Below are 22,226 nucleotides of genomic sequence, written 5' to 3'. Positions count from 1 at the left end.
GAGACCAACAGGGAGAAAGACTGGTGAACAAGAGACATCCCTGTGGACACCAGTGGCTGCCAGGTCACATTTGCAAGCTGATGTGAGGGAACCAATTTCCCCATAGTATGTGAGCCACTCACCATTTGTCTCACACATCAGATGTTAGAAAAAGACTATCATTCTTATCAGAGACTACCTGCAAAGACTGCTCATGAATTTACAGTAAACTTTAAATCAGATTGATATTTACTTACATTCTTTTTCACTAACTAACAGGTAGGAGCTTAGGAGGGAAGTCAATAAGTTATCATAAAATAGAAGAGTTGTACTTTCTGTGGACATCTGAGTTTTGGTGTTACAGGCATTTGGAACCCTGCTACTTACACAGCAATTTGTTGAGTAACTTTACACATAGTTTTTATACTTTCGTCCAAGTTGTTCCTTACTACAAATTACTGAATGTGGAATTGTTGGGTTATAGACTATGACCATATTAAGGTTTTTATATTGTTCCATACAATGTTTGCACCAATTTACATTCCAGGCTCAGAGCCCTCCTTCCTCTGTCCCTAATATTACTTCCTTGGTTTTCTTTACATTTTTTGCTAATTGTGATTGGCAATATATTATTTAATTTTGCCTGTATTTTAAAAAGTTCTTGAAGTGTCCTTCTGCTTCATGCCCCAGAATTCTAAAATTTATTTTTGAAATATACATACAGGAAAGAATGCAGATCATAAGTACATAGCTCAAAGAATTACCATAGAGATAATAAATTCCTCCTCCCCTCCCAGTCCACATCACCAGCCCCTCCTAACCCCCAAAGCAACCCTTATCCTGTCAGCTAACATATAACCTTTCGCATTTTTATATTTTATAAAAACTAAGCTATACATACATATGTATTCTGTTATTTTCTTCCTTTACTTATATAATGTTTTGAGATTCTTCCATGTCAATGCTTGTAGTTGCAGTTAGCCCATTTTCACTCATAATGCATAATGTCCCATAGTATGACGATAACTCTACTCATTTAGACTATCAACTGCAGAAGGATATTTGTATTGTTTCTGTGTTTCTTTTCTATTCTAAGTAAAGCTTCCAAATATATACTCGCACGTGTCTCACAGTGCACATGCACAGGTTTCTGTAGGGAATATACCCTGTGATTGAGTAGCTGGGTCAAAGGGTTGGCAAATGTTCCATTTTATGTATCCCAAATTGATATTCCCAAAGCCATTGCATCAATTTACACTCCTACCAGCAGTATGCGAATGTTGCCGTTATCTCATATCTGTCCCATTGTTTTCTTAATTTATATTTCCCTGATAACTGATGAGATTGAAGACTTGTTTTTTTCTTTTCTTTTTTTGTTTTTTGGTTTTTTTTTTAAAGGTAGGGTTTCACCATGTTGGCCAGGCTGGTCTTGAACTCCTAACCTCAGGTGATCCAGCCACTTCGGCCTTCCAAAGTGCTGGGATTACAGGCGTGAGCCACCACACCCAGCCGATTGAAGACTTTTTATGTGTTTATAGATCACTTGTCTTTATCATCTATGAAAATTCTGTTAATGGATTTTTGCCCATTTTTCTAATTAGTAGTTTAGCTTATTCTTCATTGATCGATAGGAATTCTTTATATACTAATTTTTTATAGTCTCTCTATGTGGAAAATGCTTTCTTCCAGTTTGAGAATTTTATTTTCACTCTCCATATGATGTATTTTGTTGAACGAATGTACTTATTTTAATATAGTCAAAGTTGACAATCATTTTCCTCTGTTAGTATTTTTAGCATCTGTTTAAGAAATCTTTTTCTACCCCAAAGTCCTAAAGGAATTATCCTATATTGTTTTACAAAAGTTTTGGAAGTCAAAACCTTTATATTGCCTTTTATATTTAACTCCCTTTTTTTTTTTTTTTTTTTTTTTTTTTTTTTTTGTGATGGAGTCTCGCTCTGTGGCCCAGGCTGGAGTGCAGTGGTGCAATCTCGGCTCATTGCAACTTCTGCCTCCTGGGTTTAAGGGATTTTCCTGCCTCAGCCTCCTCAGTAGCTGGGATTACAGGTGTGCACCACCAGGCCCAGCTAATTTTTGCGTTTTTAGTAGAGCGAGGTTTCAGCATGTTGGTCAGGCTTGTCTCCAACTCCTGACCTCGTGATCTGCCCACATCAGCCTCTCAAAGTGCTGCAATTACAGGCATGAGCCACGGCACTCAGCCAGATATATTTAACTCCTTCAGCTACTTGGAATTGATTTTTTGTATGGTGTGAGGTAGAGTACAATATCATTTCTTTATATATATTGTGAAGAGTAATAACTTTCCACTCATGAACTTCGAACTGAACTGCTGTACCTAAAGGCAGTTCTAGGAACTGAGAAAAGCAGATAGTTCCAATAAATTCCAAGAAGCAATAAACTCCAAGGAGCAAAACCAGATTTTGAACAATGACCACCTTGAACTGGAGCTGGCTGACCATAAAAAGGCATGAGAATGTTGAAAAAAGACAAGCTGTATGACCACCCAGCCTCTGAGGCACCATGTGAGAATTCATCAAGAAGGCACCATCTATGAAGACCAGGCCCTCCGCAGACACAGAATCTGCTGGTGTCTTAATCTTGCACTTCCAGCCTCTAGAACTGTGAGCAATAAATGTCTGTTGTTTATAAGTTATCCAGTTTGTGGTATTCTGTTATGGCAGCCCAAACAGACTAAGACCAATTAGATAGTACTGATGGTTGCACAACTCTGTGAATATACAAAAAAACACTGAATTGTTCACTCTAAGAGTCTCATGCTCTGCTGACTGTGCTAGCTGCATCTGCTAATTGTTCTCTTTAAATGGATGAATTTCACAGTATGCAACTGTTATCTCAATTTTTTTTAAAAGTACGTTTCATAAGATTGTCGCCGGGCGCGGAGGCTCAAGCCTGTAATCCCAGCACTTTGGGAGGCCGAGGCGGGTGGATCACGCGGTCAAGAGTTCGAGACCATCCTGGTCAACATGGTGAAACCCCATCTCTACTAAAAATACAAAAACTTAGCTGGACGTGGTGGCGCGTGCCTGTAGTCCCAGCTACTCGGGAGGCTGAGGCAGGAGAATTGCCTGAACCCAGGAGGCGGAGGTTGCGGTGAGCCGAGATTGCGCCATTGCACTCCAGCCTGGGTAACAAGAGTGAAACTCCGTCTCAAAAAAAAAAAGATTGTCATAGACTAAATGAAAGTATGTAAAATACACAGTGACTATATTCAATGAACAGTTAAAAAAAAGCTAGTAGTCTAATTCTTGACTACTGTAATAGAATTCTAAGTGCTCATCCTTGCCCCAGCCTCATGGTAGGTAGAGAATACTTTCTCACTCCTTGACTGTGCACTTAGTCATGTGACTTCCTTTGGTCATGACTATATTCAAGAATATATTTTAACCGACATTTTTAGTTATTCTCAGCAACAGAGTCATCCAGGTACCTGGTCTGCCACGGTGCCAGAAATTGCCTTTTTTTTTTTTTTTTTGCATTAGGTAAACCTGTATTTCAAACTATCAGTGTGGTTGAATAATTTGCCATATCTTTTTCTTGTACTTTTATTTATATTCCTATTTCTCATTTTTATATTGCTTGTTTGTAAATATATTCTGTTGGTACTTTATATTATTTATTTTAAAGAGTTCTTTTAAAAATATTTTTAGTTTTCTATTTCAAAATTTTGGGGGCAGGGGTGGTTTTTTAGGTTACATGGATAAGTTATTCAGTGGTGCACCCGTCACCTCAGCAGTGTACACTGTACCCACTGTGTAGTCGTGTGTCCCTCATTTCCCTCCCACCCTTTCCCCAGAGTCCCCAAAGTCCATTGTGTCATTCTTATGCCTTTTATTCTCATAGCTTAGCTCCCACTTCTAAGTGAGAACATACGATATTTGGTTTTCCATTTCTGAGTTACCTCACTAATGGTCTCCCCACTCCATCTGTGAGTTGCCATGATTTTGTTCCATTTTATGGCTAAGTAGTATTCCATGGTGTATATATACCACATTTTCTTTATCCACTTGTTGGTTGATGGGCATTTAGAGTGGTTCCATATCTTTGCAATTGTGAATTGTGCTGCTATAAACATGTGTGTGCAAGTGTCTTTTTCATATAATGACTTCTTTTCCTCTGGGTAGATACCTAGTACTGGGATCAAATGGTAGTTCCACTTCTAGTTCTTTAAGGAATCTCAGTACTGTTTTCCACAGTGGTTGCACTGGTTTACATTCCCACCAGCAGTGTAAAAGTGTTCTCTTTCACCACATTCACACCGACATCTATTCTTTCTTATTTTTATATTATGGCCATTCTTGTAGGAATAAGGTGGTATCTCATTGTGGTTTTAATTGCATTTCCATGATAATTAGTGACGTTGAGCAGTTTTTCATATGTTTATTAGTCATTTGCATATTTTCTTTTGAGAATTGTCTATTCATGTCCTTTTTATTCATTCATTCACTTTTTGATGGGGTTATTTTTCTCCGTGCCGATTTGTTTGAGTTCCTTGTAGATTCTGGATATTAGTCCTTTGTCATCAGATGTAGAGTTTGCAAATATTTTCTCTCATTCTGTTTACTCTGCTGATTGTTTCTTTTGCTGTGCAGAGGCTTTTCGGTTCAATCAGGTCCCATCTATTTAGTTTTGTTTTTGTTGCATTTGCTTTTGGGTTGTTGGTCATGAACTCTTTGCCTAATCCAATGTCTAGAAGAGTTTTACCAATGTCATCTCCTAGAATTTCTATGGTTTCAGGTGTTAGATTTGAATCTTAGAACCATGGGGAGTTGATTTTTGTACAAACTGAGGGATGAAGATCCAGTTTCAATTGTCTACATGTAGCTTTCCAATGATCTCAGTACCATTTGTTGAACAGCGTATACTGTCCCCATTTTATCTTTTTGTTTGTATTTGGCTTCATTTCTGGGTCCACTATTTTGTTCCATTGGTCTACATGCCAATGTTTATACCAGTACCACGCTGTTTTGGTAACTATGGCCTTGCAGTATAGTTTGAAGTCAGGTAATGTGACCTTATCTATTTGTCCTATTTCAGACTTTTTGATGTAGGCATTTAATGCTGTGAACCTTCCTCTTAGCACCTTTTTTTTTTTTTTTTTTTTTTTTTTGCTGTATCCCAGAGGTTTTGATAAGTTCTGTCACTATTATCCTTCAGCTCAAAGAAATTTTTAATTTCCATCTTGATTTCATTGTTGACCCAAAGATCATTCAAGAGCGGATTATTTAACGTCCATGTATTTGTATAGCGAAAGTCCTATTCTGAGGGTCTGTTTTCTAAAGCCACCCCATTTCTGATACCTGTTTTCTTAGCCTATGTTCACTAAAAAACAAAGCCTGAAGCAAAACATATGTGCTAAAGCTTTACTGAAGGACACAATCCCATGGGTGTAAGAGTGAGGGAATAAATGAAGTGAGGCAGAGAAGGATGGAAATAAAATATACTTTGGTGTGCCACTGAGTTCAACACTGTTACTCAAGAAAACACAGCTTGTTTCACAGTCTTCCTGAATGCTTCCAGACAAGTTGTATAGAATCACAGCATCTCGAAATGGTTGAGGAAAGGAACTGATCTTCCTACAGGTGTTTGTCTTATTTCTGTTAGTGGTCAAAGTTCACCCTATTGGGTGTTTGTTAGTTTCCTCACACCTCTAAGTGATGTTACCTGGGTCCTGGTACTCAGTAGGAAAACCAGATCCCACACACCACAGTTCAGTCCTGAGTCCAAAAGTGGTAGAAGTCATCAGAACCTCCATGGATCTGGTCAGAATGAGCTTGAGTGCAGAAGCTCCCACTGTAGTGAGTGCAATAGAGGCCGTTTCAGAACCCGACCCTCACTTTAGAAATGTCAGGAGATGTGACAAAGGCAGTGGCAGTCAGGGATTTCCAGTGATCAAGTGCCTTAGGGCCTGGGAAGTAGATAAGGCTGAGAAAATATGGAAGGGGCATAAATTGGACCAAGGCCATGCATACTATGGTTTTCGTACCTGGACAAATAAGGCAACTCTGGTCCTGAATATTTTGCAGATGCACAGAGGGAGACCTGAAAGGTTACAGACCAAACTGGAGATATTCTAGTCCTAGTTGTTCCCTCTAGGAGTAGAATTGCTGGCTCAGAGGGTAGATGTACGTTCAACTGTAAGAATAAGGGAATTCAAGAAATTGTATGGATTCACATCCTCCCCAACACTTGATACTCTTAGACCTTAAGTTTTTGACAATTCAGTGGGTGTCTTTCTTACTCTTTATGGTGTCTTCATAAATTAAACTTCTTAAAGTCAGAGTTACCACTATTCCATTCTATAGTCAATGGTTTGTCTACATTGTTTAGAAATCTTTATCCCAAAGTGTAAAAGTTACTTGCCTTTGTTTCCTGTCAAGAGCTTTAAGGGTATGTTTTTGACATTTAAGTCCTTAATCCATCTGGAATAAATTATTATTATTTTCCATATCACATGAAGGAGGGTTCCAATTTCATCTTTTCCGATATAAGTAAACATTTTCCAGCATCAGTTAATAAAACATCCCTTTACTTACCTAACATGCTACTTCTAGTATATACCACATTTCTATACTTGCATGGGTGTGTTTCTGGGTTCTCTATTGTATGCCATTGTTTAATTAGTTTATCCGTGCACCAATATCACACTCTCTTTCTTAATTTCACCCCCCGCCCCGCCATCTCTCTCTCAATCATTTAGGGTGATCTTGGGGAAGGAAACCATTATTCACATGAGTTCAGCCTCTTAGTAGAGAAAACTGGGCCATGAAGCTCTAAACTCTCGTCTTAGCTATGAGCTCGTACTTCCCAGAAAGCTTTGGTAGTATTTTATGTAATACTGTGAGGGTACTAACTTGAGGTAGGGGACTAAGAGCCCTAGAAGCCCATAAATGTTTGTTTCGTTCAGAACGCCTTCCAACACTGTGATGGGTGTTTGAATGCCTCCAAGGCGTTAGGATGCTAAGAAATCCTCTTCTGGGGTTCCTAAGGAATGTCTGCTCTCTTTGCTTTCACTGATCCCGAAAAATTTTGTGACATTTACAGCAGGATATCTGCCCTAAGTAAAAGCAGTTTGGTTTTGAAGGCAATGAGATGTTTCATTGTAAATGACAGGGCGCCGAAGCACAGGAGCCTTTAAGGCATTTTCGCAATGTCCAGATGTCGAAGAGTGCACTGGTCATGCTGTGCCCGCATCAATTTATGGGAAGAGCGTAGAGTTCACCAACCTCCTACATCCTTCAAGCTCCACTTCCCTTGTTGCTTCCCTGCAACCCCCACGAACCTGGCACCCGGGCGGCTCAGGCCCAACGGAGCGTGAGCCGTGTGCTCAACCAGCCAGAAGCTGGGGGTCCGCTCCCCGTTCTTATTCTTCTGGGATTCAGTTCACGCAGCCACCTTGGCTACAGCTACGACTTCCTCAGGCCCTTTAAGGGCCGCTTCTCCGAGCGCAGGGCGCCGCGGAGTCCGGGGCGTGGGAGAGTTCCAGGGGCGGAGCGTGGGCGGAGCTCCGTCCTCGCCCGCCGGGCGCACCTCCTGCGGGGCGGTGACTGGCCCAGCCACACCGCGTCTCCCGCCGTCTCTGCAGTACCGCAGGCTCCGGGCCCTCGCATTCCCAGCGTTGCCGGGTCTTGTGTTTCCGTGTCACAGCTCCTGCGAGATGACGCTCAAGGCGAGCGAAGGCGAGAGTGGGGGCAGCATGCGCACGGCGCTCTCCGACCTCTACCTAGAGCACTTGCTGCAGAAGCGTAGTCGGCCAGAGGTGAGCGGGCCCCGCGGGTCCCAAGGGTGCTGGGCCGGGGCTCGGCCATTCATCTCGAGAGTTTCCCTGTCCGAGACTCTGTCCCCGGGGGGCCTATCCTTGCGGGTCCTAGCCACAGGCCGGAGGCCGCTATAGCCAGCGGAGGCGGGGGGGGCGGGGGGCGGGGGGCGGGGGGTAAACAGGACCAGCACGCTGCCAGGTTACTGCCGGGCTCTGTGGATCCTTGACCCCAGCAGCCCTTCTACGTGGAAATCAGGAGAGGCAGCGGCCTGGACAGAGCTCTTATTAAGGTCAAGGAAAACTTCCTCGTGGAAGGAAGTCAGAGTAACAGAAAGACTTTAAGGAACACATCAAGGAGGTGGTCTGCCTGGTTGTTGTTGAAGTGCTGGTGTTGTGGTCAGCAGACAAGGTTGTAAAAGCCAACTTCTGGTTCTAAAGAGCTCAGTCATTGTTCCTCTTCATTTAGGCAAGTCCCCTTGTGCTATGGTGCAAATACGGTTGCCAGTGTGTATTGGCGGGTGGAACAAGGAATCCAGATTACAGGGATGGATGGCCGGTGAATAGCTGTCCTCAAAGATGCCCTAAGGGGAGGTTGTGCTTATCTGTTACTGGGAAGTCTCTCCAAAATTCGCTGGTTTACAACACTGAGCGTTTTCTTATCTCTCATAGTTGGGTTTGGTTGGGATCAGCAAGGTGGCCATCACTCAGGGTCTCTCAGGCGTGGACACGGCTCACTCAGTCATCTGGAGGTTGATGCTGGCTCTCATTTGGAGCTATGAGCCAGAAAATCAACCAGCAGCCTCTTCCTGTGGCTTGGCCTGTCTCACAGCGTACTGGCCAGCTCCCAAGGGGAAAATGTACAGAGAGAACCAGAGAGCCAGGCAGAGGCTCAGAAGTCGCAGCATGAATCTCCTTTCTATACTGCAAGGTCTTCTAGGGCAGGGCCGTTTCATACTCACTTCTTTAAGTGTGCAATAAGTGGGTCCTCAGAAATGTTTGCTAAATTAATAAATAATTGAAGAGATGGACATTAGGGATTTAGAGTAACCCTCCAATTTCACAGATAAGAAAACTGAAGAGCTCTGCAACATAAAGCAAACAGTAACTCAGGGAAACGAGTCATGGGCATGAGAACTGAGGCTGCAGAGTCACGCTGCTTTTCCCTTTATATTCCACTCGGAGTGAGGCTTTCCCACCTGCCTGTCATTTCAAAGCAGGATTGCAACAGCCCAGATTTAAATGAGTGCAGAAATAATACAGGCATGAAAGTTGCTATTGTTGGGCTGGGCGCGGTGGCTGACGCCTGTAATCCCAGCACTTTGGGAGGCCGAGGCGGGTGGATCACGAGGTCAAGAGATCGAGACCATCCTGGTCAACATGGTGAAACCCCGTCTCTACTAAAAATACAAAAAATTAGCTGGGCATGGTGGCGCGTGCCTGTAATCCCAGCTACTCGGGAGGCTGAGGCAGGAGAATTGCCTGAACCCAAGAGGCGGAGGTTGCGGTGAGCCGAGATCGCGCCATTGTACTCCAGCCTGGGTAACAAGAGCGAAACTCCATCTCAAAAAAAAAAACAAAAAACGAAAGTTGCTATTGTTATACAGATGACAAGACAAAATTGGAGGTTCTGTTACCTGATTCCCCATAAACTTGAACTTGTGATTTTTTTTCTTCCCCACAAGCAATACTTACTTGACTGAGCCTCAACTATTTTTTAAAAATCTCTTTATTTTTGGAAATCTTATTGAGGTACAATTAGCATACAATAGAAATCATGAAATTTTATTGTGTGGTTTGATGACATTTGACAAATGTTCACAGTCATGTAACGAACCACAATCATGACAAAGAATAAACATTTTCAAGGTTCCAGAAACTTCCCTCATGGCCCTTGGCAGTCAGTCACCTTCCTCCACCTGGAACCTGGCAACCACTGATCTATCACTATACGTTTGCCTTTTCTGAAATTTTACATAAATAGAATGCTACAGTATGATGTATTTTGTGTCAAGTTTCTTTCACTCAGCACAACCTGATTTTATGTAAACCTGTGTGCTTCCTTATGGGAATGCTTGAAAGATTGCCTTTTCGAAAAGTGGCCCTGTCACCACCACTGTTATGTTGTGTGCACACCGTGTGAGTAAAGAGCAAGTTTTGTGGGGCTGTGAGTTTATACTATAATATTGGAGATAGTCTACCAGTTAGCTAATTTGTTTGCTTTTTACTAAAGGATTTTAAGAAGGTCAAATATTTGATTCACTTGCCAAATCCGTGAATGAAATAGCATCCAGATATACCAAAGTGAGCATCTGAGGGAGAATCTTCACACGAAGAAGTGTGGCCTGACTCCACAAACCTGCAGATTCTTATTTCTTAAGGTTCACCTTCCCTTTGGGGCTCTTACCACTCTTTGGTGTAGCACCTTTCACTTGCTGCGTGGCTGCTGAAGTTTTCTGTGCCTTAGGTTTCTCTCCTTTACGAAACTGGCAAGTTTGAAAGGTTGTGGTGACATTTACATAAGATAATGCTTGACAAGGACCTTGAGCCACACTGGGACATCCAGGGTAATGACCCAGCATCTCCCTAGTAGTAGCAGTCAGAAAGTTTTCCTATAGTGGCAATATTAGAAGCAATAAACCTGTGAGGAAGTTGTTGGCTTCAATATAAATCATAAAATTATTTTGCTGAAAGTTCCATTTGAAGTATCAGTGTATGGAAAAAAAGGCTACCAATTCAAAACATAAAGTTTCACTTCCAATTATAATCCACATTTAATTCTGAAAAAGTATTGTCTAAGGATAATTTTGCAGTAGGTTTGAATGTAGCCTGTCTCCCATATTTAAGTATATCTCCTTCCTTGGAGAAACTATTATTTTTTTTTCTTTTCTTTTCAATGTTGTCTAGGCAGGTTAATGGAGAAACTAATTTTATAAGCTGTCTCTGCTCTTGCTCTTCACAGTAGTATCCATTAATGCACATAAAAGTAGTTGTAAGCTGGGTGCAGTGGCTCATGCCAACACTTTGGGAGGCTGAGGCAGGCAGATCACGAGGTCAGTAGTTGGAGACCAGCATGGCCAACATGGTGTAACCCCATCTGTACTAACAATATAAAAATTAGCTAGGCATGGTGGTGACTGCCTGTAATCTCAGCTACTCGGGAGGCTGAGGCAGGAGAATCGCTTGAACCCAGGAGGTGGAGGTTGCAGTGAGCCCAGATCACACCATTGCACTCCAGCCTGGCGACAGAGCAAGACTCCATCTCAAAAAAAAAAAAAAAAAAAAAAAAGTAGTTGTAAAATTCCTGATGCTGCTTTTCTCTTCAGGCCTATTTGAAGTAACACTTTCCCCAGGACCTGAAGCAATAGGTTGAGAATCCCCAAAAAATTCACTTGGGCATATCCCACATCAAAAAAAAAAAAAAAAAAAAAAAAACACCTAAGAGATAAGTTAGGCTCCAGGCAAGTTTCCACTATGAAAACCTGTTTCTTGGTTCTTAGGCCATCACATGCAGCATTATTCCCTGCAGCTGGTCATTGAGTGTAGCGCAGTGTTGTCCATTGCGGGCACTAAGAGGCAAGTAAGGGAGGACACAGACACAGAAGCGAATACAGTACGGTGGAGGTGATGTGGTAGAGGCAGGTGTGGAGTGCTGTGAAACAGTGAGGGGCACCAAGCACGGTGGGGTCTTGTATTTTGCAGAGGGAGCAGCCTGTGCACAGACACCAAGGTGCATGTCGAGTGTGGCACCTTCTGTGATGGCAGGATGTCAAGTCTATGGTGTGCATGATCATTTCTGCTCCTGAATGGTCACAGTTTCGTCTGAGAAGGAACTTTTGCTCCAGGCTTGGATCTTGCTGTTTCATTCACAAAGGAAATGTTTCTGTTCTAGAAAGTACAGCACAGTTTTCAGATTTCGACCTCTGCCCAGTTTCCCCAGTGTGTGGTGCAGCTAGTCTGACTCTCCTACCCTTCACTTCCACGAACGCTTCACGACTTTTTTCTTTTCTTTTTTTTTTTTTTTTTGAGACAGAGTCTCACTCTGTCGCCCAGGCTGGAGTGCAATGGCAGGTCTCAGCTCAATGCAACCTCGGCCTCCCAGGTTCAAGCAATTCTCCTGCTTCAGTCTCCCAGATAGCTGAGATTACAGATGCCCGCCACCACACCTGGCTAATTTTTGTATTTTTGATAGAAACGTGCTTTCGTCATGTTGGTCAGGCTGGTCTCAAACTCCTGATCTCAGGTGACCCACCTACCTTGGCTTCCCAAAGTGCTGTGAGTACAGGTGTGAGTCAGCGCCCCTGCCTTTCATGGCTTTTTTCAAAACTAAAAGGGTTGAGGATACCTTGCAGCTAAGAATCTGCTTTTGGCCAGGCGCGGTGGCTTACACCTGTAATGCCAGCACTTTGGGAGGCCGAGGCAGGTGGATCACGAGCTCAAGAGATCAAGACCATCGTAGCTAACATGGTAAAACCCCGTCTCTACTAAAAATACAAAAATTACCTGGGTATGGTGGCATGCACCTGTAGTCCCAGCTAGTCAGCAGCTGAGGCAGAAGAATCACTTGAGCCCAGGGGGCAGAGGTTGCAGTGAGCCTAGATCATGCTACTGCACTCCATCCTGGCAACAGAGCCAGACTCTCTCTCTCTGAAAAAAAAAAGAATCTGCTTTTATTGTGGCTAAGTAAATTTGAGTTTCATCATGCACGTTCTATTCTTTTCTAACTCATTTGTTCTCCCTAGACAAGACATTGAAGTATAATAGAGTGTCAGGAACAGATATTTCAGATTAAGATCAATTCCCTTAAATCGGAGTTTGCCAACCTGGGCACTGTTAACATTTTGCGTCTGATAATTCTGTTGTAAAAAGTAATACCTCCATGCTAAGTTGTGACAATCAAAAATGTCTTGAGATAGTGTCAGGAAGGGAGACAAAACTAGCTGATGCTGAGATTTTTCTCCTGAGCAGTGAATTGCCTCTAACCTTTCAGTGTTGCTAAAAGAGAACTCTGGGTGTGGAGTGTAGAAAGGCTGGGGAAGAGGAACTTTTGTAACATAGAGTCTTGCTTTTCTTTTTTTTCCTTTCATGTGAAGAAATATACATGAGCAAAACACATAATAGGTTTTCCCTCTAAAGTTGTCTTCCTTGCGAGACCTTTTCTGCTTTATTTTCCTCTTTAGCACATGTCATCATCTCTGAATATTCTGTGTAACCAATGGGTATTGAGTAGCTATATCTGCTCTTTGTTGGATGAATAACTCTCAGGTATTCTAGCTCCTAGGAGCTTGGATGGCCCAAGTTATGGAATCAGTTAGCTCTCACCCTTCTGAATGCAAAGGAAAAGGTCTTCTGTGGTTTACACTCTAATTGGGAGGACAGAATAAATGAGTTGTTATTTAATATCATGTTAGGGCAGTAAGTGCTGAGCTAAGGGTAAGGTGAAGTGGCAGAAGGGAATAGAGATTGGAGGAAGCATCCTGTCCTGTCAAGGGTGGGCAGGGGCTCCTTGGTACAATGACTTGGGAGCCCTGTAGTTATCATAGGCAGCCCCGCCCCTGAACTGGCATCACTTCTCCTGTATTTTGTTGATGGAGTTAACTTGGATTCATATCTGTATGTCCTCAGATACTCCTTAGTACCGCTAACATAAAGCCTGTCTCTGCACTGTACATTATGAGGGACACAGCACCTGCATTCTGTCCTTGAACTCGCACCAACTCCAAAGTCCATGCTTATAGTTTAACTTCTGGAGTCTGAGACTTACTTGTTCTTTAAGCTCAGACAGATTTCTGAGCCATTTCATGTCAAATATTAACCACAGAATGGGGATGAGCATTTGATTTAACGTGTGTTGTTACTTGCACACAGCTCCAGCTCTAGTTGCGGCAGTGTGGGGACTCAGCATCAGGTGTCTGCAGCCTGTGTTTCTTCTGTGTGGAACAGTGCTACTTGAGTTTCCTGTTGTTGTTTCTTTTTCCCAGTGGAACACAAGCCTTTGCATGTGTCCTGAGGGCACTGGGTAGATAAAGCTCATTGGAAACAGATCTCTAGAGACTTGGCCTTTAGGTTGATGTATGTGTTCTCAGATGGATTCAGTGCCTGAGAAGCAAAGAACCTGTGTTAATATATGATTTTAAGAAGGCCATAAATCCTGCCAGAAAATCCTGGCTCTTTGGCCTTCCTCTTTCCCTAGTTCTTGTCATTTGTGGTTAAACAGTGCTAATCTATTTCTAATACTTCAGAATACTCTTGGCTTTGTCAGTTTGTCTTGTTTTTTCCCAAAGTGAAATAGATGCTGCCTGTGCAAAGAGAGGGAATTTGTAGGCACCTGGGGCCAGGGCTTGCTGGGCAGCTGTTTGGCATCCTCTCGCCTTCTTGGACTGGGCTTTCCAAGTCTCCACATGGGAGCAGTTGGCAAACAGCCTAACAGTAGGCTAAGCAAATGTTTGTTCTGTCCTCTGTTCACTGTCACTTAATCTAATTGTTTGGATTAGAAAGCCAACTTCAGTTGCCCCTGCTCTCTTCACCCCCGCCAAGTTTGTTTTCATCTCTTTTGAAATCCAACTTCCTTTGAGCAACTGCGTCTGCCCTTTGAACCCTGCTGCAGATGTTTCCTCCGAAGGGGCTTTCAGAGCAGCAGGCACTGCCACTCCAGCACTTTGTCTGATTAAAGGCCAGAGGCTGCAGAACAAAGGCCAGACATGGAGTCGTGGGTGGGTGTTTACTCCCTGGCTCCTTCTGAATCCCAGCAGTCATCCTTAGCAGTGCCACTTCCGCCCTGCCTTGTCACTGGTGGGGGGCTGGCTCGCCATAGCTCTGTGACCTCCTGTATCCACTAGAGATGATGGTGGCTGCTTTGAGGGGATCATGTGGACATTGTGAGGTGACCTCTGAGAAATAGAATCTAGTACCTTTGACCTTTATTGTTTGTTCAGCAATACTTATGTATATGTCTGCATATCTTTTCTCCTATGATATGTCGGTAATTAGGAGACACGGGGGCTAGTTGAGAGAAGCTGGCCCTCCTTTTCTTCAGAGTCTCATGATGACAGGGTGGCTCAGGGACAAGTTCATGGTAGAGAAAATGGTGCCTTGCTGTTGCAAGTGTGTACTTTAGTTACCACTTTGGAAGTTTCCGTTTTTCTTAGTCATCATTTGCAACTTCTGCGTAAGGGTGATAGTGCCTCTTAGTCATCGCAAAGAGGAATGTCTTCATGGGTAACCACATCTGAAAGACCAACCTTTGGGATAGCAACTCTTGAACTTTTCCGACTGGAACGTGTTCTGCCTCTGTGAAGCTTTGCTGAGTCTTTAATTTAAAGGCTGACATGTTAAAAAGCAATTACTGTAATAAAGCTGATTAAGAAGAATATGACGTAAGGGTGCAAGTTTATTTTCCTCTTCTAGGTGCACTATGAACATATGGTGATATTACACATAGATTTCTCACTCCTTTCAAAGGTCATTTTGTATTCTAGGGACTAAGATTTTATAATCTATCATTCTTTACAACATTACGCAGGGACCACCAAGCCTGGAAACACAGAGGACTCATCATAAATGGTTCATTGATTGTACGTTACAGCATATGATAAATAATATGATCTATATTTTCAGACTGTATGGTCACCTGTATATTACTATAGTTACCGACACACACAAATGATAGTTGCTGATAAACTCACATAAGTCATTTCTGAGTTTGGCTTTTCGGCTTTCTCAGCCCTGCAATTAGTAGTAATAAGAGATTTTGTGAGTCATGGTCAAGGAAAGTCCTTAGTTTTCTTTCATACCATACTTTGAGGCCAGATATTTGAGATTTGAGATTTGAGCTCATTGCTTTTTCATTCAGTCAGTGGTCCTTGAATTCCTCATTCTCTACATTCAGTCAATAATATATGCATGGCAAAAGAAACAGTCATTAGAGTGAATTGGCAACCAACAGAATGGGAAAAAATGTTTGCAGTCTACCCATCTGACAAAGGGCTGATATCCAGAATTTACGAAGAACTAAAACAGATTTACAGGAAAAAAACAAACAAGCCCATTCAAAAGTGGGCAAAGGATATGAACAGACACTTTACAAAAGAAAACATACATGAGGCCAACAAACATATGAAAAAATGCTCATCATCACTGGTAATCAGAGAGATGCAAATCAAAACCACAGTGAGATACCATCTCACGCCAGTTAGAATGGCGATCATTAAAAAATCTGGAGACAACAGATGCTGGAGAGGATGTGGAGAAATAGGAACACTTTTACACTGCTGGTGGGAGTGTAAATTAGTTCAACCATTGTGGAAGATAGTGTGGTGATTCCTCAAGGACCTAGAAATAGAAATTCCATTTGACCCAGCAATCCCATTACTGGGTATGTATCCAAAGGATTATAAGTCATTCTACTATAAGGACACATGCACACGAATGTTCATTGCAGCACAATTTACAATAGCAAAGACCTGGAACCAACCGAAATGCTCATCGATGATAGACTGGACAGGGAAAATGTGGCACATATACACCATGGACTATTATGCAGCAATCAAAAGTGATGAGTTCGTGTCCTTTGTAGGGACATGGATGAACCTGGAGACCATCATTCTCAGCAAATTGACACAAGAGCAGAAAATCAAACACCTCATGTTCTCACTCATAGGTGGGTGATGAACAATGAGAACACATGGACACAGGGAGGGGAGCACTACACACTGGGGTCTGTCGGGGAGGAATAGGGAAGGGACAGCATGGGGTGGGGAGTTGGGGAGAGAGAGCATGGGGAGAAATGCCAGATTTAGGTGAAGGGGAGGAAGGCAGAAAATCACACTACAACGTGTATACCTATGCAACTATCTTGCATGTTCTTCACATGTACCCCAAAACCTAAAAGGCCATAAAAAAGAGAGAAAAAAAATAATATATGCACACGGTAAAAAACAACAGTACAGATGGCTAATTTGAGAAAAGGAATTCTGGTTTTCCTCTAGTTTTCTTGAATCTAATTAGAGAGGTATTTTATTTTATGCCTTTTAAATAGATCTGTAGCATTGTTTCAATGACGTGGTCCCAGATCATCATGGGTGATGCATTGAGGAACTGTTTCGTCACCATGTATCATGCCCTCTTACTTTCCTATCCCAGAATATGAATGGGAATCTTATTGTCTAAAATCTGATCATGTATACTGCATATTTCTCAAAGGTCTATTGTCTGTAGCCATTTTTCTGTACTAAGTTATGGCTCTTTTGTTGTAGACGAGCACTGCTTGCCAGCCATTTTCCTAGTTATTTTGTGCAGTAAGTTAAACTCTACTAGGAGTTCAATAATAATACAATATGAAAATCATGAAATTGACATCAGTATGATATTTAACTGTTGTTCTATACTATTTGGTACATGTACAAATTCCTTTAGCTGGCCAGGCATGGTGGCTCACACCTGTAATCCCAGCACTTTGGGAGGCCAAGGTGGGCAGATCACCTGAGGTTGGGAATTCGAGACCAGCCAGACCAACATGGAGAAACCCCATCTCTACTAAAAGTATAAAATTAGCCTGAAGTGGTGGTGCATACTTATGATCCCAGCTACTTGGGAGGCTGAGGCAGGAGAATCGCTTGAACCTGGGAGGCAGAGGTTGCAGTGAGCTGAGATTATGCCATTGCACTCCAGCCTGGGCAACAAGAGCAAAACTCTGTCTCAAAAAAAAAAAAAATTCCCCTAGCCACCACCACAATGAAGATTCAGAACTGTTCCATCACCACAAAGCCCTCCCTCCTGCTGTCACTTTATAGTCACACTTGTCCTCCTCCCCACCCCATCCCCACAACCCCTGGCAGCCTCTACTCTGTTTAATGACTCTATGATTTTGTCATTTCAGGAATGTGATATAAGTGGAATCATATAGTGTGTGACGTTTTGAGATAGATTAGCTTTCTTTCATTCAGGATAATGCCTTCGAGATGGGTCCCAAGTTGTTTTAGTATCAATAGTGTTTTTCGTTTTAATTGCTGAGAAGTGTTCCATGATATGGATGTACTACAGTTTAACTGTTCACCTATATTTAGGTTCTTTATAGGCTTTGGCTGTTATGAACATTCACGTATAGGCTTTTGAGTGAACATAAATTTCTTTTTTTTTTTTGAGAATGAGTGTCGATCTGTCGCCCAGGCTTGAGTGCAATGGTGTGATCTCCGCTCACTGAAGCCTCCACCTCCCAGGTTCAAGTGATTCTCCTGCCTCAGCCTCCCGAGTACTTAGGACTACAAACGCCCACCACCACGCCTGGCTCATTTTCATATTTTAGTAGAGACAGGGTTTCACCATATTGGCCAAGCTGGTCTTGAACTCCTGACCTTGTGATCCTCATGCCTCAGCCTCCCAAAGTGCTGGGATTACAGGCGTGAGCCACTGCACCTGGCCTGAGTGAACATAAATTTTCATTTCTATAGGTGAATACCCAGGAGTGCAATTCCTAGGTTGTATGGTAGTTGTGTGTTTGATTTTTTAATAAAGTATTCAGCTATTTTCTGAGGAAGCCATATCATTTACATTCTCACTAGCAATGTATGAGACACCCAATTTCCCCTCACTTCACCAGTTGTGACTATTGTCACTATGTTTTGTTTCAGCTATTCTGATAGATATGTAGTGATATATCATTGTTGTTTTAATTTTCATTTCTCCCTGATGTCTAGTGATATTGAACATCTTTTTTTTATTGTACTTTAGGTTCTGGGGTACATGTACAGATCATGCAGGATTGTTGCATAGGTACATACATGGCAAAGTGGTTTGCTGCCTTCCCCCCCATCACCTATATCTGATATTTCTCCCCACGTTATCCCTCCCCACCTTCCCCATCCCCCACTGTCCCTCCCCTAGTCATCCCCAAATGACCGCAGTGTGTGATGCTCCCCTCCCTGTGTCCACATGTTCCAATTGTTCAACATCCGCCTATGACTGATACCATGCGGTGTTTGATTTTCTGTTCTTGTGTCAGTTTGCTGAGAATGGTGGTTGAACATCTTTTTACATCCTCATTTGCCATCTTTATATATCCTCTTTGGTGAAATGTCTGTTCATGCTTTTTGCCCTCTAATTAAATTGTTCATTTTTACTGTTGAGTGTTGAGCACTGTCTTTTGATGTTTTGCATATCAGTCTTTTATTGGATATGTGTTTGTAAATGTTTTCTCCCGGTCTGTAGCTTGTATTTTCATCTTCACATGGGTTTTCACAGAACAAGAGGTTTCCATTTTGATGAGGTTCAATTTACGAATTTTTCCTTTTATGGATCCTGCTTTTGGTGTCATGTATAAGAACTTTTTGCCTAGCTCTAGATCCTGACAAGTTTCTTCTATTTTTTTTCAAAAATGTTTCTAGTTTTACACTTTACATGTAAGTCCATTCCATTTTAGCAGGTAAGGTTCAGGTTAGCATTTCCCTTTTTGCTGATGAGTTTCCAGTTGCTGCAACCCCACTGAGTTGCTTTTGCATCTTTGTTAAAAATCAACTGGGGGTATCTCTGTGGATCTGTTTCTGGATTCTCTGTCCTCTTCCGTTGATTTGTGTGTCTATACCACATAGTCTTTACTGAAACTATACTACAGTAACTTTTGTAACTGTGCAGACTGAGTCTTCCTACTGTTGTCTTCTCCAAATTTATTTTAGTTTTTCATGGGCCTGTGCCTTTCCATAATGTATATTATATATATATATATATATATATTTTTTTTTTTTTTGAGATGAAGTCTCACTCTGTCGCCCAGGCTGGAGTGCAGTGGTGCTATCTCGGCTCACTGCAAGCTCCGCCTCCCAACTTCAAGGGATTCTCTTGCCTCAGCCTCCCAAGTATCTGGGACTACAGGCACATGCCACCAGGCCCAGCTAATGTTTTGTAATTCTAATAGAGATGGGGTTTCACTGTGTTACCCAGCATGATCTCAATCTCCTGACCTCGTGATCTGCCCACCTCGGCCTCCCAAAGTGCTGGGATTACAGGCGTGAGCCACCGTGCCCGGCTTGTATATGATTTTTAAAAGGTCAAGTCATCTAGAGGTGCTTTTAGTGTAACCTACATGGACCAAGTGAGTGAAAGCACTTGTGTGTAAGACAGGTAATGCCCCAGGTACAGGGTGATCAGTAGCCAACACTGGCTTCTGGGTAAGGCAGCAGTAGGGAATGTGAGAGCTGGGGCCACCTGGAGAGCAGATGCCAGATCTTCTGATACTTTAAAAAGAAATTGGAGTCCCCTGATTTTTAGTAAACAAAACAGAGACATGTGGTCGAAATAAAATAGTTTGCAACTTCTGCTTTGATGGTTACCCTTGGAGCTTTTTCTTTTTTTTTTTTTTCTTTTTCTAGAGATACGGTCTGGCTCTGTTTTCCAGGCTACAGTGCAGAAGTGCTATCTGCCTCAGCCTCATGAGTACCTAGGACTACAGGCACATGCTACCACATCTGGCTTGGAACTTTAAATTATGCAGCCATTCCTTCATTTATTGTCCAAGCAATGCAAATCGTACCTCTTGTCTCCCCACTTTGTAATGGACCAAGATTACAGGTCCCTTCCCTTCATTTTTTTCTTCTCTTTTTACCTGCCAACTTCCTATCATGTAGATATGTACCCTAATATTGTCATGGTGCTGACATTTACAGTCTGTTACTTAATTGTGTCATGATTTGTTTCTAAGTGAGTTCTAAAAAGTGAAAATCCATAAATGGTTTTGGTATTATTGTAACTGGTTGCTAACCCAGCATCCCACTTGTCACTTACAGATCCCTGATCTTGTTTGAGATGTCAAGATGCTTAACTAAATTATTATCTTCCCAGCCCCTTTTTTAGCTTGGGGCAGCTGTGTTCCACAGTTCTGGCCAATGAGACAGGAACCACAAGCATCCCTTATTTGGGAGGTTTCTGAGCCCTGAATCTGTTGTTTTCTGCAGAGGACCACAGTTATTTCCTTGGCTGCTGCCTCCTATGTGCACATTCTAGGCTCTAGCTGTCTCAAGTCTCCTTGGTTAATGAGCATTCCTCCATCTGCTTTCCATCTTCTAGAAAGTTATTGAAATCCCGGCCAGGCACGGTGGCTCACGCCTGTCATCCCAGCACTTTGGGAGGCCGAGACACGCAGATCACCTGAGGTCAGGAGTTCGTGACCAGCCTAGCCAACATGGTGGAAACCCCCATCTCTACGAAAAATACAAAAATTAGCCAGGCATGGTGGTACAGATACTCCAGAGGCCAAGGCAGGAAAATTGTTTGAACCCGGGAGGCAGAGGTTTCACTGAGCTGAGAGCATGCCACTGCACTCCAGCCTGGGTGACAGAGTGAGACTCTTTCTCAAAAAAACTTTTTGTGGGCTTCTATTTCCCTCCTCCTCTTTACTCTCACTTAAGCAGGGTCAAGGTTGAGGCAGGCGAACATCCACATAAGTACTTAAACCCAAGTCACAATTACTTAGGAAAATTCTTTTACCAATTTCTTTTATTAAAGTAACACAAGCATATAATACATAATTTGAAAGGTTTAACTTAATATACAGTGAAAATATTTTTCTTCTCACCCCATCTTATAACCACCCAGCTCCTCTCTCTAGAAGCAACCACTGTTTCCTATGCGTCCTCACAGACATAGTTTATGGATTTTCATTTATTTTATTTTATTTTATTTTTTGAGACAGGGTCTCACTGTCACCCAGGCTGGAGTCCCATGGCACAATCACAGCTCACTGCAGCCTGAACCTCCTGGGCACAAGCAATCCTCCTGCGTCAGCTTCCCAAGTAGCTAGGACTACAGGTGCATGCCACCATGCCCGGCTATTTTTTTTATATTTTGTAGAGACAGGGTTTTACTATGTTGCTTAGCCATGTCTTGAACTCCTGGACTCAAGTGATCCTCCCACCTCACCCTCTCAAAGTGCTGGGATTACAGGTGTGAGCCACTGCGCCTGGCTACTTTATTGATTTTTAAGCAAATATGAATCTAATCATTCTTTCACCATTTGTGATTAAGCTGGTATACCCTTCATCACATGCCTAAGTGGTATATCCCAGGTATCATAAATCAATTTTTTAAATATAAGCCTATCTTAGACAATTTTGTTAAAAACAGCAATGCCATATGATTTGGTGTCATGTGAGTTTTTTGACGTTCTTGTTGCTAGACAAGGCAGTTTCTCTTTCTCAATACTTCCCTCACTTGAGGTCACCTGATAACAAACACTACTTCAAACCTCAACATCTTTTTTTTTTTCTGAGACAGGGTCTTCCTCTGTTGCCCATGTTGGAGTGTAGTGGTGCTATCATGGCTCACTGCAGCATCCAACTCCTGAGCTCAAGCAGTCCTCCTGCCTCAGCCTCCTGAGTAGCCGGGACCACAGGCATGCACCACCACACTCACGTAATTATAAAATTTCTTACAGAAGCAGGAGTTTCTCCTCAAAATCAGAGTC

General features: G+C 42.5%; 1 protein-coding gene across 3 annotated transcripts in view; it reads left to right on the top strand.

Moving 5' to 3' along the window:
- The first annotated feature begins 7,576 nt into the window (after nucleotides 1–7,576).
- The window catches only part of MPP1 (MAGUK p55 scaffold protein 1), a 29,991-nt gene continuing 15,341 nt past the window's right edge, over nucleotides 7,577–22,226 (top strand). For all 3 annotated transcript variants that reach the window (XM_035289785.3, XM_002763434.7, XM_008990125.5), the window contains exon 1: nucleotides 7,577–7,777. In XM_035289785.3, the coding sequence (XP_035145676.1) occupies nucleotides 7,676–7,777 (102 nt within the window). In that variant the 5' untranslated portion in view covers nucleotides 7,577–7,675. The remainder of the gene's footprint in view (nucleotides 7,778–22,226) is intronic.

The sequence above is a fragment of the Callithrix jacchus genome, chromosome X (assembly GCF_049354715.1).
Source record: "Callithrix jacchus isolate 240 chromosome X, calJac240_pri, whole genome shotgun sequence".
NCBI classification, from domain to species: domain Eukaryota; kingdom Metazoa; phylum Chordata; class Mammalia; order Primates; family Cebidae; genus Callithrix; species Callithrix jacchus.
The sequence above is the reverse complement of the archived record's forward strand: the minus strand, read 5'-3'. Positions and strand labels throughout refer to the sequence as shown.